This window comes from Cucumis melo, chromosome 9 (genome assembly GCF_025177605.1).
Source record: "Cucumis melo cultivar AY chromosome 9, USDA_Cmelo_AY_1.0, whole genome shotgun sequence".
Lineage (NCBI taxonomy): Eukaryota > Viridiplantae > Streptophyta > Magnoliopsida > Cucurbitales > Cucurbitaceae > Cucumis > Cucumis melo.
In genome coordinates this window covers 22,675,699-22,695,470 of record NC_066865.1, presented here as the reverse complement: position 1 = coordinate 22,695,470, position 19,772 = coordinate 22,675,699, and the positions used below count along the sequence as shown (strand labels likewise).

Here is a 19,772-nt window from a genome sequence, read left to right as displayed (position 1 = left end):
CCCCTTTATCTTATTCTCATTTATGTTATTTTCTTCCTTACTTATCCCAATTAAAGTCCTTTTTATCTTCATTTCTAAAAAAAGTACCTTTTATCTTTATCTGGACTATTTTTTCTCCCTTTTTTCTGTATAATATTATTAAATTTTCAATGGGACTGCCTTATTTTTATAGTATGTACTCTACTCGTAAGAAAATTGTCAATTAATAGCAAAAAAAAAAAAAAAAAAAAAAAAGTTTTGCTAATAGTTTCAAGCTTAAGTTATTTGCTATATTTGAAAATGTTCATTTTTTTAATCCAAGTTTTGAAATGCAGTCTTAAATCATAAGAGATAATAACAAAAATTTGAAAAATAAAATGATTGTTTTGTAAAATAAATCTATCTATATATATATATATCAAAATTTTAAAATCTATTGATAATTGACGTAGATAATTTTAGTTAGATTCAAAGTTTTATTATATTTATAAATATTTACGTCTCAACGTTGACCGAACACAGAACAAAAGCAAAATCAAAACAATAACGACAATGAAGTAATTGAAGTGTCCTTCATCCACTCTATCTCAATATTGGCTAGGTGCCCTTCAAAATGAAATGTCATTTTCTTCAATACCCACCATATAAAAAATTCCATTTGAATCAGAAAGGAAATATTACATTATGTCATCATCAATGTACCAAAATTTAGGACAAGTGATTTATTTAAGAAAGGACGCATAACTATTAGACGAAGAAAAAAGAGTACATTTTCTCTATGTTCTCATGGCCACCACATACTATATTGAATCAACCCTTTGATTTTTTTTTTTCTATTTTAAATTTTGGGGAAGTATCAATTGTTTATACCTTTCTTTGAATGTTGAATAAAATAAATAATTTCGAACTAATAATGACATCCATTTAGATTGTAATCACTTATTTAATTTTAGATATTTCATAGTTCATGAACATAAATAATATAATGATAATATCCTTCGAAAATTTTATATTAGAATATGTCAAAAACTTTATGTGAAAGTATTTCTCAATAAGTAAAAGACAAAGAAGAGAAAACAAATAAATGAAAAAAAAAAAATCAAATTTAATGACAAATCGTTATTATCTATTTGATTCTAGCATTTGTCTAGAACTAACATTATTTCTTTAACTCTACTGTGAAAGTTATGCTTTTGACAACTTTAAACTTAACTTACTAAAGTTTAAAAATTTAAATCGATGAACTAAAGTTTGATCTATAAAACTTTGTTATTGAAATCGGTAAAAGTACAAAGTAAAAAACAAACCTTTTGGAAGTAGAAACACTACAAATATATAAAAAGGAATTTAGAAAAAACAAAGTAATATTAAAACGTTTTTATTGATTAGAATATATTTTAGCAAATTGGTTTCAAAAGAGTTGAGTTGTAATCTCCACTCTTAATTTGACTTAATATTTTATTTAGCAATTGGAACTAAATAAACATTAATTTAATGAGACAACTTGCATTAGCTACTTCATGAATATTTTCCACACTAAACTCTCAATCTTGGTCACTTTTATTTGGATGAAATAAATGATAAAAAAGAAAAAAAAAACTCACAAATATAATACTATTTTATAGTTTAACAATGATAGATGTGGATTTTATTTTTTTTACATTTTGAGAAAATCTCTAAATTTTTCTTATTTTATTTTAAAAATATATTAAATATTTTTAGTTGGAATATGGGAGGAAAATATAATAAGTCACTAATTGACACATCCTTTCTTATTTATACGCTTGATTTTAATATGAGATGGTACAAAAATGTGTGATGCTCCACTTTATTGCTCAAATGTTAAGACCTAGAAATTGTTGATATAAATATCTTTTGAGATTTCCATTTTTCTTTCACTCTCCTTCTCCTTCTCAACGCCAAGTTGCCCACAAATTGGCTGCTTGACTAAGGTTTGTTTCTCCCTCTCTCTCTCTCATGCTTCGTTAAACTATTTAATTTCTACTTCTTTACCTTTATTGATTGCCCTTCAGCTTTCTCTCACTCTGTTTTCTTCTGATTTTTTCTTCCTACTTGTAATTTTGGTTGCTGCACTTCTTTCTCTGCTTTTTCTTTTTTCTTCTCCTTTTTCTTCGTTATCTACCATAGTCAGCTGAAACTTATGGCTTTCTGGGTGTTTTTGTTTTGGTCTTTGTTTGTACAATACAACCATAGTTGATGTTTATTGGTTGTTCTAAGGTCATGTATCTTATCTTTGGTCCAATCAAGAGCTTTTGACACCTTAAGGTGTCGATGAAGACAATTTTCCCTAATTACATTCTCCATGTTGTTTGATTGGGGTTCTACAACGATATAATAAAATCTTTTGTTCTCTTTTCTTATTTTGAATTTTTTAAGACTTATCTTTTTGTCCACCATTGTCTTTCATTGAAGAAGAAGAAGACAGAGTATCTCCTTCTCTTACAATTTTGCTTTATATTCTTTAATTAATGTAGTTCTCATGCCTATTTTTTATTTGGTCTGACTTTATCATATGGTTGAATTTTTATCAGAAATGTTAGTTTCTTTTTTATAGGTACTAAATAATAACTGGACATGGATTCCTCCCCATAAGACAAGAAAACATCCATTAATAGAAGCTCGAAGCCGAGTGCTAGTTTAAGAAATTTGAATCCATATCAATGGACAAACTTTCATCCTTATGCTTCTTGATCCTTTCGATCGTCACCGTCCTTGTAGTCTCTCGTCTCTGGTTTCCAATTTTTGTAAACCTTCCACCAGAAGACATGAATGATGAAAAACAAAGCTTTGAAAAACACATTAGCCTCATGTCCAAAGCCCCTCACCATCCACTAGATCCACTCACTGTCCAAGAAATCAACAAAGTTAGAGACATTCTATCAAGTTACGAACCATTTTCAAATTCTTTTCCAACAATTCACTCTCTAGCACTAGAAGAGCCAGACAAATCATTAGTATTGAGCTGGGAATTTGGCGACCCACTTCCACCTCGACGAGCAGCCGTTGTCGGAATCCTCCACGAACAAGTCCACGTACTATCTATCGATCTCGAATTACACCGCGTCATTCGACACACAGCGAACCCGACAAGAGGATACCCAATGATCACAATAGAAGAGCTTCTAAGTGCATTCGACGTAGCATTAGCAAATAGTAACGTTCAAAAGAGCATACTCGCACGTGGAGTGAAACTCAAGGATGTAAAATTCCTTTCCCCATCACCAGGCTGGTTCGGAAAAGAGGAAGAAGGAAGACGATTTGCCAAATTACAATTTTACACGCTCCAAGGCACATCAAATTATTACATGAGACCAATTGAAGGACTGACGGTCACGGTAGATCTCAACAAGCAAGAAGTAATCAAAATCGCTGATACTGGAAAAGGAATCCCAATCCCAAGAAGCGCAAATACAGATTATATATACAATGGCGAAAAAGAGCCACCGGAGATCAAACAGATAAACCCGATATCAATAGAGCAACCGAAAGGACCAAGCTTTACAGTTGAGAATGGACATATAGTGAAATGGGGGAGGTGGGAATTTCATATAAAGCCAGATCAACGAGCAGGAATGGTGATCTCAAGGGTAATGGTGAGAGATTCAGAAACAGGGGAGCTCAGAAATGTGATGTATAAAGGGTTTCCATCGGAGCTTTATGTGCCGTACATGGATTTTGATGAACATTGGTATTTTAAGACATATATGGATGCTGGAGAATACGGATTAGGATTGTTGTCGACGTCGTTGGTGCCATTGAATGACTGTCCAAGGAATTCGTATTATATGGATGGGGTGTTTGTGGATGGAAATGGGAAGCCGTATGTTCAAGAAAATATAATATGTGTGTTCGAGAGATATGCTGGAGATATCAGTTGGCGCCATACTGATACCCTTCTTCCAAATGTAAGTCTACATTTCTTTGATAAATGTCTTTTTACTTTATGGTTTCTAGGCTTCACAATGTTTTACATCTTTAGTACCGAGCGTTTGATTTTTATTTCAATTAACTCATCGCATTTCAAAATGTTATATTTAAGTTTTCTTTTAACTTGGTTCACATACCTTTGCTTAATACATCCAAAGACTGGTATATTTTTTTAGCTCGACGGAAACAAAATACTTAAGATTCATATATATATAGTATTACGTCTCAAGAAAATTGTTTTAAAAAATAAAACAGTTGAAAATATTTATAAGTATAATAAAATTTTACTTTTTATTAGTTATAGATCGTGATAGATACAAATAAATCTATCACTAAAATGATAGATGTTTAATTTGAATATTTTAATTCTTAAGATCAAATCCATTTAGTCGCTACACATTTTAATTTTAATGTTTGCTTTTAAAAGATTTATTTTTATATAATAGAATGTTTTGAGTATTAAAGAAAAAAAATGTGACTCAATTGACAAAGTGCTTATCCAATAGGTTGGAGGATTAATTCCTAATCACACACAACTTTAATCACAACTCCTTTGAAGTCGGTTGCATTTTTATTAAAACAAAATATTACTATCACAAAATTTATCAACCATATCCACCAATGTATAAGAAAGATAATCCAAAGTTTGAGTCTAAAATGTTCTTTTAATTTTGAGTTTGAATTGGTAGGCAAAGTCAGGAGAAGCTAGACAAAAAGTGACACTTGTAGCTCGCATGACATCAACCTTGGGAAATTATGACTATATTATTGATTGGGAGTTTCAAACAGATGGTTTAATTCGTGTTGAGGTGAGATGAACTATCTATTCATTAATACATTTTCAATCTTTTAATTAAAATCTAATCTTTCTAATAAGACAACGGTCTGATTAGGTTGGATTATCAGGGATGCTAATGATAAAAGCAACACCAAAAGAGTATACAGAAAACAAAGACAATGAAGGATTTGAACCATTGGTATCAGAAAATGCAATAGGAGTGGTTCATGATCACTACATAACATTTTACCTAGACATGGATGTGGATGGTGTGAATAATTCATTTGTAAACATCGATCTTGTTAAAGAAGAACAAGTTAACAAATCACCAAAATCTTCGCCAAGGAAAAGCATATATAAACCATATAAAAAAGTGGCTAAAATGGAAGATGAGGCTAAAATTATACTAAGCCTTGTTGATCCTTCAGAATTTCATGTGGTGAACCCAACCAAATTGTCCAGATTGGGCAACCCATCGGGGTATAAGATTGTCCCTACAGCCACAGCTGCTAGCTTGCTTGATTTGGACGATCCTCCACAAATCAGAAGTGCTTTTACTAATAACCAGGTACTTGTCCTTACTGCAACTCTTAACGATTAGCATTTTCATTGGAAACATATATATATATATATATATATATATATATATATATATATATATATATCAATGTATATTATTGTAGTTTGAATAATGAAAAACCTTGATAGATTTGGGTAACTCCATACAACAAAAATGAGCAATGGGCGGGTGGGTTTTTGGCGTACCAAAGCAGGGGAGATGACACATTAGCAACCTGGTCTCAAAGGTAACTTTATAAATATATCTATTTTCCTATCTTACTATAAAAATTTACAACGGTTATAATTTGGTTAAACATTGATTATGAAACAGAAACCGTCCCATCGAGAATAGAGACATAGTATTGTGGTATACTTTAGGGTTTCATCACGTCCCATGTCAAGAAGATTTCCCGGTAATGCCAATTGTGTCCTCTAGCTTTGATCTAAAGCCCGTTAATTTCTTCGACAGAAATCCCATTCTTCGAGCAGCCCCTGCTTTCGTGGATGACTTACCTGTGTGTAATGTTCGATCTTCACTAAACTTTTAAGGATGTCTTATTGAACTTAGCTTTGTAGTTTTTGAGGTTGGAGTTTCCGTTACTTATCTACATAGTTACTATGTTAAATAAAAAGGTTATGTAAAGGCTCTATTTAGGTTAATGTACCTAGAACCATGAAAATAAAATGTATTAATTAGTTGGAATTTTATAGTACATATAATTGTTAGTTAATTTATTAAATAATTGTATATCTTTACAAGGTCATAGAAAACGAAATACACCATAGTATGGTGACCATACAAAGTATACAAGAAAGAAATATATTAAAGGAAAGTGCTAATTAGGAGAATTTATAACTCTACATAATCTGTACCTCTCAAGAGGAAGAGATAAACTTCATTTTGAGCCAATATTTTGGATGAGGTTAGAAAAAGATTCTACAGACTTAAATTTCAAAATCCAATACCAACTTCATTTTGAGTCCATATTTCCTTATCATTTCTTTTAACCAAAACATATTTCTATTTCATGCTCTTGAACACATCCCAATGAAACCACACTCAAACTTCCGATGTTAAACATAGATCACAATATCTCACAAGATATCCTTTGTTCAAGAGAAAACACCTGCGTCCACTTGTACGTTCACAATGTAATCCATCACTAATTAATTAACTATTTACTTTCCTTCACATATATTTCTTAGTTTAAGTATTTGTGTCTATGTTTAACAACAAACTTCTAAATCTATACATCATTAAATCATTTTTATTTTGTGTAAACCATGTTTGATAGAACTATTTTTCTTTTCTTTTTTTAACCCATTTCTATAAAGCTTTTAAAAACTTTCTTTTATAATTTTTTATATTTATCTTAGTTTTTCTAGAACATTCTTTATAATATAGACAACAAAATAAAAATATTAAAGGTCTAAACAGTGCTTCTAATAGATTTTTAAACTTAAGTTTTATATATAATATAAGTTCACATGTTAGTAGACTTGTGAGTTTAAGAAATATGTGGAATATGTCAATAGTATATTTTTTTTTTTGGTTGAAGTCAAAATATAAACAATGTCAATATGATCATCAACTCCTCCTTCTTGTAGCAACGACCCTTAATTTTATTTTAGGGAAGAAGGTAACCTAAAGATTAAAAAAAAAATCTACATACTAATATGATGTTTGCCACACATGCTTCCGTGATTAAGTTAGCATGAAAAACACTATTGCAAGTAGAGAATTTTAGTATACGAGTTAACTTCATTTTCTTGAAAGGTTTACTATATTTACAGTTTTCGTTAACCTAAACGTTTTCTTTTAAGGTTTTCAAATCATCTTTTCATTTGATTTTCCTTTCTTGGACTAAGACATTTTTTTTGGATCGTCAAGCTTGTGACGTGCTTTGCTACTTCTTTTTCCCATACTTTATCTTGCTTTGGGCTACTCTTTAACTCAAAGTGTTGCTATTAATATCGTTGTAATATTATTATATGGTTAATGAAATTAGTTATTTAACACAAATTTATGAATCAAAAGCTAAATGGAACGAAGACCTTGAAAACTGCTTTTAAGTATCTATCAAACTATTTATAAATCTTCCTAAAACATATACCATATAAATCATAGAATTACTTTTGACACAAAATTGAAATACCGATGATTTAAAATAAAGAGAAAGAGGTTTAGGGATAAGTTTGTAGTTTAGCAAAATTGAAATACTCTTTCTTTAAACAGAAACTAAAATGACAATAATATCCTTACCTTTGTCATTTTGTGCAATCCAAATTGTCACTAAATTCTCCACCCTCTTTCTTTCTTCCATGATAAATTCCCATCAATCCTCCCTTCCTTCACTACCACTCTCTACTCCAAAAGAAACAGAGAGTAAGAAACAGAGGCCAAAACCATGGCGGCCAGAAGATATCTCCTCTCCTCCTTCCTTTTTCTAACCACAGCCTTTGCCCTGTTTTTCACTTGGCTCCACCTCTCACCTCCACCGCCAAACGCCGCCGAGCTCCTCGACTGCGCCGCCTACTCCCCATGGTGCTCTTCCAAATCCTACCCCACCACTCTCGGTCGTCAGAGTCCCACTCGGCGCCATGACCACTCTTCTGACACCCCACACCACCCACTCGACCCACTCACCGTAACCGAAATTAACAAAGCCCATTCAATCCTCTCCTCTCATCCTCTCTTCAAATCCTCTCCCTTTTCCATCCACTCCTTAGTTCTCGAAGAGCCCAACAAATCTATAGTCCTAAAATGGAAAATCGGCGATCCTCTGCCACCGAGAAAAGCCTTCGTTATAGCACGAGTCAACGGAAACTCCCACGTACTAACCGTTGACCTGACCACGGCGAATGTCGTGATTCGCGAAACCGGCCCACACTCCGGTTATCCGGTGATGACGGTGGAAGAGATGAACAGCGCCACTTTTGTGCCGTTAACGAGCGAAAGTTTCAATCAAACGATTCTCAACCGTGGGATTGCTCTGTCCGACTTGGCCTGCCTCCCGATTTCCACAGGATGGTTCGGCGCCGCGGAGGAGAATAGACGACTGATTAAAGTTCAGTGCTACTCAATGAAAGACACAGCGAATTTCTACATGAGACCCATCGAAGGATTGACCGTTCTGGTTGACTTAGACAGTCTAGAAGTGATTGAAATTTCGGACAAAGGGAAAAACATCCCGATTCCAAAAGCCGCCAACACGGATTACCGATACTCAGCACAGCCGCCGAACAAGGTGATGAAGGTATTGAATCCGATTTCGATCGAGCAACCGAAGGGGCCAAGTTTCACTGTGGAGGAGAATTACTTGGTAAAATGGGGTAATTGGGAGTTTCACTTGAAACCGGACCCGAGAGCCGGGATTGTGATATATGGCGCTAAAATTCGGGACCCGGAAACGGGGGATTTGAGGGATGTAATATACAAAGGATATACGTCGGAGTTGTTTGTGCCTTATATGGATCCGACGGATGCTTGGTATTTCAAGACGTATATGGATGCAGGTGAATATGGATTCGGGTTACAAGCGATGAGTCTTGATCCGCTTAATGATTGCCCGAGAAATGCGTATTATATGGACGGTGTGTTCGCGGCGGTTGATGGAAAGCCGTATCTGCGACGGAATATGATCTGTTTGTTTGAGAGTTACGCCGGCGACATTGGGTGGCGGCATGCAGAGAGTCCGATTACCGGCATGGATGTAAGTCTAAATCTTTCTAAACCCTTTTCCAAATTTTTGTTCCACACTTTTAATTTCAATAAAAATATTATTGACAACTTGAATTCTAAGAGGCTAATATCTCAAAATTTAAAATTAAAGATGTTGTTAACAAAAATCTATTAGAATAAGGTGTAAGAGTAGAATATTGCTAGATAATTATAACAAAGTGAATCTATTTCAAAAATACTGAAAAAGGATATTATAATTCGATATTCAATTGTTATTCATGTATATTCTTTTTTTTTTTAAAAAAAATATATATAAAATGAAATGCACTATTTGGTTATAAAAGTTTAAATCTAGCATTTTTAATTATTTTTTATGGTTGGCCACATTCTATTCATAGTACAAACTTTTACTTATTTTGATTCCCACATTTAAAATATCTTAGATCGTCTGACAACAATTGTTTTCTTAATTAATCTTTTAAAAAATCTTTGCAAATAAAGAGAACAAATGGTTAAAAAAACAATATCAAAAGGTTTTGAAATCAATCACGTGACCCAAAATGGACCAAATTTGAAAAGTAACTTTGTTTTCTTATGCTCTTCCATTGCGGGCGTAAGAATAACCCGATCAATCCGACAATCCAAACAACCCAATCCGAATAAATATAATAAATATAAATATTAATAAATAAATATCATATATTATTTATTTACTCGACAATCCAAATAACCCAACCCGAATAAATATAATAAATATAAATATTAATAAATAAATAAATATCATATATTATTTATTTATTTAATAAAAGTTAAACAATCTTGAATTCCAAGATTTTTTTTTCTTAAGTTGATGTAAGACATATTTACGATTGATGATTTGCATTTATAAACATTAAAATTTAGAAACGAAAAAAGAATAAAAATAATACAATCCTAGACCCAATACAACCTATATTTTAGAGGTCGAGTTGGATTCGAAAATATGGATTGAATTGAGAATGTATCCCAACCCAAACCGTTTATACATCGGCACAAGAAGCTTATATATATATATATATATATATATATATATATATATATATATATATAAACAAAATATCATTTTTGTTACTGAAAAAGAAGAAATTGAAAAAAGATTATATGTGGGAGCAGATCACTGAGGTAAGGCCGAAGGTGACGCTTGTGGCGAGGATGGCGGCCTCTGTGGCCAATTATGATTATATTGTCGATTGGGAGTTTCAAACAGATGGACTCATCAGAATCAAGGTATCATTTTTGTCTTTTTATTTCTAACCTTTTATTCAATTCTAAAGTGTATATATATATATATATAAACTATTTTAATAATGCTATACATAATCGCATCATTTAAGCATAATTAAAGCTAAAGCACATGATCAAACTGCAGGAAAAAAATATTAATATAAGTGAAATAAAGTTTTCGTAGTTTACAAATTTCGACAAAAAGATTCCACTTTGGTGCCAATTTTTTAAAGATTTGTTAATTTTGCTATGCTTTCAAATTATGGAACATTAGATTAGAAATTTGTATAAAAACTTTCTTTGTCTCTAAAAAGTCAATGAATTTGAAGAAGTATGCAATAGCAATTATACGTTTGTAGGATAAGATTAATATTGTAAACTAAAAATACAGGTGGGTCTAAGTGGGATATTAATGGTGAAAGGGACATCATACGAGAACACGAACCAATTCGCCGGAGAAGATCTCCATGGCACACTGTTATCGGAAAACGTAATTGGAGTAATTCACGATCACTACATAACATTCTACTTGGACATGGACATAGACGGCTCCGACAATTCATTTGTGAAGGTGAATCTCCAAAGGCAAAGGACTTCTAAAGGAGAATCTCCCAGAAAAAGTTACTTGAAAGCAGTGAGAAAAGTGGCCAAGACCGAGAAAGAAGCTCAAGTTAAGCTTAGTTTGTACGACCCATCGGAGTTTCATGTGGTCAATCCTTCGGTGAAGACTCGGGTGGGTAACCCGGTCGGGTACAAGGTGGTTCCGGCAGCCACCGCCGGGAACTTGTTGGACCTGGACGATCCGCCGCAGAGGAGAGGAGCGTTTACGAATAATCAAATTTGGGTTACGCCGTATAACCGGAGCGAGGAGTGGGCTGGCGGCCAGTTTGTTTACCAAAGCCACGGCGAGGATACCCTTCAAACTTGGTCCGACCGGTAAGCATTTTTTTTCAAAAAGAAAAGCTTCATAAAATATTTTACTCGATCTAAAGTTTTTTTCTACTCCATAATTCAAAGTGTAACGGTAATGGGGAATAAGTTTATGGATAATAACAAAGTCTATAGTAACATTTTAAACAAATTATAAATTTAACAAAACCTATTGACGTTAGACTTTTATTGCTTATAAACGACATGTAAGATTTATCAATAGTAAACAATTAATTATATAGTTTAGTATCGATAAGTTATGAGAGCTTATCAACAATAAAAGTCATTGGTAGATTTTGTTATATTTGTAATGATCTTAACTTCAATTGAGATGTTCATAGGACAATAATGTTAGGATATGACATTTCAAGTCGGTTGGATGTCCTATTTTCCTTGTCATTGGGTTGGTCGAACCCAACTCAATCCTAAGAAGGACATTATTTGGGCTTTGAATCACTGAACCAAAATTTGACCCATGTGGTTAGTTCCTGGATGTTAGGTCTTGAAAAGATTGAGGGTCGTGGTTTCGCCTCACAAAGTGTAGTTAATAAGTCTAGAGTTGTAAAATAGATTTTTTAATTTAATTATAAAGAGTGGGCATGTGTGTTTTGCAGGGATCGTGAGATAGAAAACAAAGACATAGTTGTGTGGTACACATTAGGGTTCCATCACATACCATGCCAAGAAGATTTTCCAATAATGCCAACTGTGTCAGCAAGTTTCGATTTGAAGCCTGTCAATTTCTTTGAAAGCAATCCAATTCTTTCATTTCCACCAAATACCTTTGAAGACCTTCCTGTTTGCAAGCCTGCTGCCTCAGCTTGATTAACACCACTAGACAGTATTATTAATTCTCTTGTAATGTTACTCTTTTATCACTATTCTCTGTAATGTAACTAACTAATTAAACCATTATCCGTGATCACATTATCCAAATTTTAGTTTTTATACTTTTAAATCTATAATTTTGGTATTTCTTTATTGTCACAGTACATTCGTTTTAATCCGAACATGTGCTTTCGATATATAAGTGTATGTACACCAAAATGAATAAGAAAAAAAAGAAGTTGATGGTATAGAAAACTAGAACTGATGTATAAAAGTGTTTGGAGTATATAATAGAACAAAAGTAACGAAACTCAAGAGATCATTTCAAAATAGAACTCTACAAAAATCAGTCTAAAAATGAAAGTTTTGGAAGGCAATGATACTAATAATCATCCGAACATGGGCTTTAAATAAAATTATAATGACTCACAACATGACAAAAGACAAGTGCTTGGTGCACTAACACGAATGAAAAGACCTCTCACATATAAATCAATCAAGTTCCACTTTTCTTTCTCTTTCTGTATATGTATATATAACTTTACTTTTAAAGCTCATCAATCATTCATTATTTTTAAAATAATCCTTCCATTTAGGCTAATGTTTTCTTGGGTTTTCACTGCATAAAGTGTGAGAAATATATAGAGGTCAAATTTCCGGCCTCTCTAAAGAAAATCAGCATAAAATTCCACCAAATTCTAAATTTAAAATCTTTACTCAAACTTACGATAAATAACATTTGATTCTTAAGATTTTTTAGATGTTTTCTTACTTTTTTTTCCAAATAATTGTAAATTTAATAATTAGATTCAATCTATTAACATAGATAATAACATTTTTTAAAAAATACAAATATAGAAAAATTATTTATTGAAATCTAACAATGATGGAAGTCTATCATTGATCGATAATAAGAGTCTACCAACAATAGGTCCATTGTTATTGATAAACTTTGCTGTATATAAACTCATGATTATTATCTCTAAAATATAAAATTTTATTATATTTTATAAATATTTTGCTTTATTTCACTATATTTAGAATCGAGAAAACAAAACTCATTTTGTTAGAATAGATAATTAGATAAGCGATGAAACTAGTTTGTCCTTATCATAATGTACGAGAATAAATTAATGATCAACATCCAACTTTTTGGTGAAGATTCCAAGTTGATATTGCTTTGGTTGAGTGTCTTATTGATATATACCAACAGAGGTTGAATTGTCTTTCTCAATTGCTAACAAAAGACTTTCTCTACTTCCACAAAAATATTAAACCAAGTCTTTCACATATAAAGGCATAATATAAGAGTTCATTCTGATTACTAATGTTGCAATAAGTTATGTTTATTATTATTATTTTTTTATGCATCATTAAATGTTAAGATTTTATTTATAGTAATAGGGTGGCATGATTGGAAACCAATCAACTTTTATGTATTTGTGGATAGGATTCAATTTCACATTACCCAACTTTATCTATGTCATATTTGGGTTGTGCTATGTTGCCAACCATTCACTATTTTGGTAAACTCTTTTGGATATCAATTAAAATTTCCAATTAAACCGACCTAGAAATAAGTATTTCTTTTAGTTATTATCCTTATTTTGATTTTAACAAATTAATAATATAGCTTTAATATGTACATTGCGTGTTCACATTACAAATTTGAGAACTAATTAATTAATAAATTTCCGAGTAAAAATATATTATAATAATAATAATAATAATAATAACTAAAAATATTTTTTCTTACTTTTATAATTAAATTCATTTACCAAACATGGTAATACATCTTTCCAAGTTTGCCAAATTTTGCAGCATGCAATAACAACTACTAGTCTTTTAGAAAGCTAGCTACAAACTTAGAATAACATACCCAAACTATAATATAAATTATTGATTCCCTATTTTAGGCCAAGTAGAGGTCCGAATTGGAGAGTGTTGGTGTAGGAATAGCAACCAAAGGGTTCAACTTCTTATTGACAATTCCAAATTTCTCTTTAAAATCAATCACTGAATCCTTAGGCAATTCCCAGTCAAAAGAATGCAACAAAGATGCCAATATGAACATCAGCATCCTCTCGGCCAATGCGACCCCTGCACATGATTTTTTTCCATATCCAAATGGGTAAAACTCCATGGCGTTATCATTGTTATTGTTTATGAACCTTTCTGGCATAAACTTGGAGGGATTATCCCAAGTCTTAGGATCTCTTTGAATGGCCCAAAGGTTGAAGTAGAGGGTTGAATCCTTTGGGATGTAGTACCCTCCAAGAGTGGTTGAAGAAGTAAGAGATCGAGGCACTAATAGAAAAATCGGTGGATGTAAACGAAGTGTCTCTTTAATCACGGCATTTAAATAGCATAATTTGGAGAAGTGAAATTCTTCTACTACTGCGTTTAAACCTATCACTTTCTTTAGTTCTTCTTTCACTTTCTTTATTGTATTTGGATGTTGCATCAATTCTGCCATTGCCCACTCAACTGTAGTCGCTGTTGTTTCCGTTCCACCAATCACAATGTCCTATATCACAAACACACAAATAAAAAACATAACAAATCTAAAGATAATGGTTTTATACAATCATTAAGTGATAAAATTAGGATACTTTTTAGTTCTTGTGATTCAAAGTTAATATTTTTATATACTTTCGACCGGAAAAAAAAAACTTGGGGTACATCTAGGTACAACTATCTCATGCGTTTTCCATCTTTCCACCATACAAAAATAAAAATTATCAAATACTTTTTTTGAAAAAATTATTTTTATATGGTGAAGAGATGTGAAACACAACATCGATAAGTCCATCCACCTAATCATTATAATTGACCTATTTTAATGAAGTTGTAATTACACAGTAATATATAATTAAGGGAAAATTTTGTTGATTTGTGTGTGTTTTTATTGAGTTAGTTATAATAAAAATATTTGTTAAATTCATAGTGGTTAGAAATTATTGTGTTCCTATTGAATAATATAATGAGCAATAACGTTAGAGTTGGTTACACCGTCATTGTGTCTTTTTCAAGGCCACGCAATTTATACAATAGAGAAATTTTAGAAAGTATTGATAAAGTACAAAAGGATAGGTGGAATCTCATCAATAGGTGTCTTTTTAAATTCCAACCTCAAATTGATGAACTCGATCCATAATTCAATGTTTCTTTCTTATCTCTTTCCAATAAAAAAAGTAAAACTTTTTAAATATCTTTAATAATTTTTATTTTTATGTGATAGAGATGAGAAAAGTTATTTGAGATGGAGTGACGATTTAATTTCTTTTTCTTTTATCCTAAATTGCAGAGTTGTTTTCTTTTCTTTTTTAAACGTTTGGAACATAGTCAATCTATTATGGTTAAATCTAAGGATTTTTTTTCTTCTCGAGCTAGAAGGTGAATATTGTTTGAACGTTAACACATATATTATAGAATAAAAATGGAATTTATCATGTTATTTAAAAAAAAAATTAAGCAAAAAATTAATTTCAAACTCATAAGTTTGATTTCTTAGTGATTTTCAAACATTGAAACATGAATTGAGCTTCAAAGGTAAAACCTCACAAACAAGTCTTGTTGTTCAGTTTGCAAAGTGGCAATTTTATTATATTTTTTTTATTGTAATTATTATTTATAAAAGTGAGAGATATGCATGCCAATTTATTTTTCCAAGAAAGTCTTACCAATAGCAAAGCTTTGAGTTGGTCATTCGTAATGCACTCTGAATTATCTTCATTATCCTGAAGCTCCAACAACAACTGCAAGTACCCTCCTTTTCCTTCACCATTTCCTTTTCCTCCCATCTTCCTTTGCTCTTCAATGGAAAAATTCAGAATCCCATCCAACACACCCATCACCTTCTTCGTCCTCCTTCCAATTCCCTGCAAATCAAACCGACCTAACACCGGAAAAACATCCGACACATTCGGACTTCCAAGCAACACCATCAGTTCATCCATCATTTCCCTAAACTTCTCTTCCAAACCAACCCCATCCTCTCCCATCAGCCGCCCCGAATCGCCCCATGTCATTGCTAGAACCGATTTCATTGTCGCATGGAAACTCACCTTCCCAATGTCTATTTGTGTTCCCACCGATTCGAACACACCTTTAATCACTTTTCTCACCTCTTGTCTTCGAACAAAGTAGGACGCGTCGAGGTTTGACTTGCTAATCATTTTCCGGGTGAAGATTTTTCTTAGCTTCTTCCAATCCCCCTCATCCTGGGCAAAGACAATGCCCGAACCGCCGTAGCCGGAGAGAAGAGCACAAACGGTGGTGTCTCGATTGGGAAAGAGAGTTTCTTGGTGGTGGAAGGCTTCTTTGACGGAAGCTGGGGAATTGAGAACGATGCAGAGCTTGGGCCCAAGACGGAGCTTGTAAACTGGGCCGTAGATTTTGGCCAAATGGGTTAATTTGTGGTGGGGATTGCCTGATAAAAATGGAAGGTAACCGACCAGCGGCAGGCCACAGGGACCTGGAGGCAAACAGGGACGCCAGAATTTGGGTCGGAACCGGAAGAGAGTGAGAACGAGGAAGACTAAGAGAATGGAGATTGAAATTTGATTGTTTTCATTGAAATATGTAGACCAAAATGAGGGGAGAATGGAGAAGGAGAGATCAGCTGAGATTGACATAGGAATTACACCAATGGGGTTTTGGAAAAGTAAATGCTTTGAAGGTTGGGGAAGATCTTTAAACAAATTTGAAGATGTTAGAACTTGAAACATTGGTAGCCTTTATATAGTACTGGTAGATTGTCTGAAGTGCAACACCACAAATATAATAATAATTATGTCCCAAACCCTCCTCCCTCCCTCTGACCTCTGTCCCATAATTTAAGAAAGATAAGTATATGGCAACGTGACAATATTCCATTGCGAGCAGTAAGGGTTGTACAGTAGGGTAGTTGCGTTAGGCTACAAACATAAATTCCTCGTTGTCTCCACAGTAATATAATATTACCTACAAACCATAAAATTAGATGTCTATACTTATATTATACGTTCATGCTTGTTCATTTCCTAACTATTGTACAACTTTGTCTACGCTCCTAACAAGTTTTCTCTCTAACAAAATATCATCTTGAGTCTTCTTACTCCCGGTTGATTTCGTATGAGAATTAACTAAGATCCAGTTGCAAAACCAAATAAAGTAGAATGCAACCACAAAGCATTTTTGTCGAATCCACTTGGTGTCTGTCCATTGACGTTGCACTCTCGATCTCTTCCCGTTGACTCGTTTACCAGTGAGCTAAGGTTAATAGAGTTTCTTACTTACTTGCGACTCCAAACACTTCGGGCCATGTTTGGGGGAGGGTTAACATAACCCTCCATAACACTCTCATAATCTCTCGTAATCATCCTCCATAACACCTATTTGTCTTTATTCTTAAATTTTCATAACTCGATTATTTTTGTATTAGTGAAATTTTGTAAATATTAAAAATGATATACAATTTTATTTTTCATTTTTAAAAAGTATTAAAATTTTAAGTTTTTTAACTCGGTATTGTATTTTAAAATATTAGTAGAGGATGGACAATAAAATTAAAAAAAAAAAAAGAAACTTGTGAAAATTAATTTTATAAGAATATTCTAAAAAATAGAAAATAAAATATTTAGACCATTTCATACCAATAATCATTTAGTTTTTATTTTTTTTTAATAAGAATTTAGCTTATTAACAATTTTTTATTGACTAATTACCTACTTTACAAATATTTTAAAAGAATTAAATTGAAATTTGCTTGTTATTACTTTTTACTATTGTTTTACCGAATAAAAATGTGAGGAACTAAAAAAATCAAAGGTTGTTTTATAAATATTACAAAAGAATAAGCATTAAATTTAATAAATATTATAAAAAATTGTAACAAAATAATTTTAATAAGAAATAGAAAACAGAAATTTATCTAATGAGATTTGTTTTTTAAGCACAAAAAAAAAAAAAAAAAACCTTAAAGACCCAGAAGAAATCTTTTTAAAAAATAACTTTTTGCGGTTAAAATTACTTTACAATATGATTTATTAAAATAATATATTAAATTTGTTCCTTGGATGTACATTGAAAAAAAATTCATAACACCAACTGTTATAATCATTTCCCTAAACACATCCCATCATAACACTATCAATAATAAACTTTTCCCAAACACATATTATCATAACCCTTATTCTCAAAACTTTACCCATCCCTCAAACGCCCCCTTATTATTCATCCACATGAATCATTAATTTTATTCGAAATGTTTGAAGATTTGACTCATAGAAATAAAATTTGTAACGTTTCCTCACATGTTTCAATAGTACTGAATAATATTTTTCTTAAATAAAATATACTCAGATTATTGGAATATTTGTTGTTTTTAATGTTCCTTTGAAATCTCTACCTCTTATTAAAAACCTTTTTTTTTTTTTAAATTCAGCATTTATTGGAAATACGTACTAAGATAAGACTAGACATTAAAATTAATTTTTCCCTACCTTAGACTTAAAATTTATACCTAATTTTTTCTACCTTAAACTTAAAACCTAAACTTTATGAAATAATTGTTTGCAGTATTCAGTTAGTTATAATAGTAGGCAAAGTTGAATAAGATTATGTTTGAATGTAAAAGTATTTTAATCAAATTCATGAATTCTATATTTTGAGGTGTTTATTTATTTTATAAGTTCTAAAATATGAGCTTAGACCGATAATTTTTTTTCTTTGGTATTATAGAAATAATGGTTTTATTAAACTTATAAGAGTGAGAGAAGTCGTCTTTGAAATAGATATAACAACCAATAAAAGAAATAAAAAACTTAATTTAAACTTATTTTTTCATTTTTCTTAAAATAAAATTTTAGTTAATAACTAACTATTAGGCACATCATAACATGGACAAATTGAAACACTAATTAGATAAGGTTAGATTACGTGTTTTCTTTTTCTTTATTGAAATAATGGATGTACTACATTTAATATTATTGTTTGTTTTATATAATTTTATTTTATATTATAATTCTTGGTTCAATATTCCAATAGTTATTTCATACCAACACCATTTTTTTAACATTTCAAATGCGAAATGGGGATTCACACTTCACATTTCAATGATTAATGAGTAGATGATTTAGTTGTTAGATTTATGTAATTTATGGAAATTGTCAAAAATTGTAAAAAAAGACAAACTATTTACACTTTAAAATAAATAAATAAAATGTTTGAGAGTTAAAATGTTTTTCTTTTTAATTAAGAATGTGTGTAAGAATTTCCATTAAACAAATATATAAGGAAAAAAAAAAAAAGGTAGAGAGTGTGAGTAAAATGGGAAAAATAAAAAACTTTCTAAAAGGTGGTTTTTGAAAAACTTTTGTAGGTATAAAATTCTGTTCTTACCCTTTGGATTAGAATACATCAAACATCTACAAAAATTTCTCCCTACTCTCTTTTCTCCATTTCTTTTATATCTTTACTTATTCTTCTCCTCTCTCATTCCAACTTTTTTTCTTTCTCTTTCAACTTTGATGTCATTGTCAACAACATCTCTTTCTCTATTTCCCTTTCATGCATTTGTCTTCTCTTCTTCTACTTAATTTTCATCTTCTTTTCTCCCCTCTCATCTCACTGTGACTTGAGCCACTGTCTGTGTAATCTGATTTCAACACCAAAATAATTTTCTCTATGTTTAATGGTCAAATAAAAGTTAAAAGATATAGATTTTCAAGATCTTACACACGATAAAGACATCCAATTTAACCAATGAATTAAACTAAAGCTCATAGTTATCCCCCCTTAAAATTTAAACATCAGATCATT

General features: G+C 31.6%; 3 protein-coding genes across 6 annotated transcripts; 2 read left to right on the top strand and 1 right to left on the bottom strand.

Moving 5' to 3' along the window:
• Positions 1-1,765: 1,765 nt before the first annotated feature.
• On the top strand, positions 1,766-5,969 carry LOC103482657 (amine oxidase [copper-containing] gamma 1-like). Of its 4 annotated transcripts, none has more exons than XM_008438925.3 (6): positions 1,766-1,931; positions 2,555-3,905; positions 4,617-4,736; positions 4,821-5,273; positions 5,414-5,511; positions 5,598-5,969. In XM_008438925.3, exons 2-6 carry the CDS (start codon positions 2,661-2,663, stop codon positions 5,812-5,814), a joined length of 2,133 nt encoding a protein of 710 aa, XP_008437147.1. In that variant the 5' UTR covers positions 1,766-1,931; positions 2,555-2,660; the 3' UTR covers positions 5,815-5,969. The 4 variants fall into 4 exon arrangements, with proteins under 4 accessions (XP_008437147.1, XP_050945800.1, XP_050945798.1 ...); XM_051089841.1 differs by having other exon boundaries at positions 1,882-1,931; positions 2,541-3,905; XM_051089842.1 differs by having other exon boundaries at positions 1,899-1,931; positions 2,532-3,905.
• A 1,479-nt stretch (positions 5,970-7,448) lies between these two features.
• LOC103482659 (amine oxidase [copper-containing] gamma 2-like) lies at positions 7,449-12,091 on the top strand. Its single transcript, XM_008438927.3, has 4 exons — positions 7,449-8,979; positions 10,101-10,214; positions 10,603-11,147; positions 11,756-12,091. The coding sequence occupies exons 1-4, from the start codon at positions 7,675-7,677 to the stop codon at positions 11,964-11,966; spliced, it is 2,175 nt and encodes a 724-aa protein (XP_008437149.1). The 5' UTR covers positions 7,449-7,674; the 3' UTR covers positions 11,967-12,091.
• Positions 12,092-13,699: 1,608 nt separating this feature from the next.
• LOC103482655 (carnosic acid synthase-like) lies at positions 13,700-17,049 on the bottom strand. Its single transcript, XM_008438923.3, has 2 exons — positions 15,653-17,049; positions 13,700-14,496 (listed from the first exon to the last, which is right to left on the bottom strand). Exons 1-2 carry the CDS (start codon positions 16,697-16,699, stop codon positions 13,882-13,884), a joined length of 1,662 nt encoding a protein of 553 aa, XP_008437145.1. The 5' UTR covers positions 16,700-17,049; the 3' UTR covers positions 13,700-13,881.
• Positions 17,050-19,772: the final 2,723 nt, after the last annotated feature.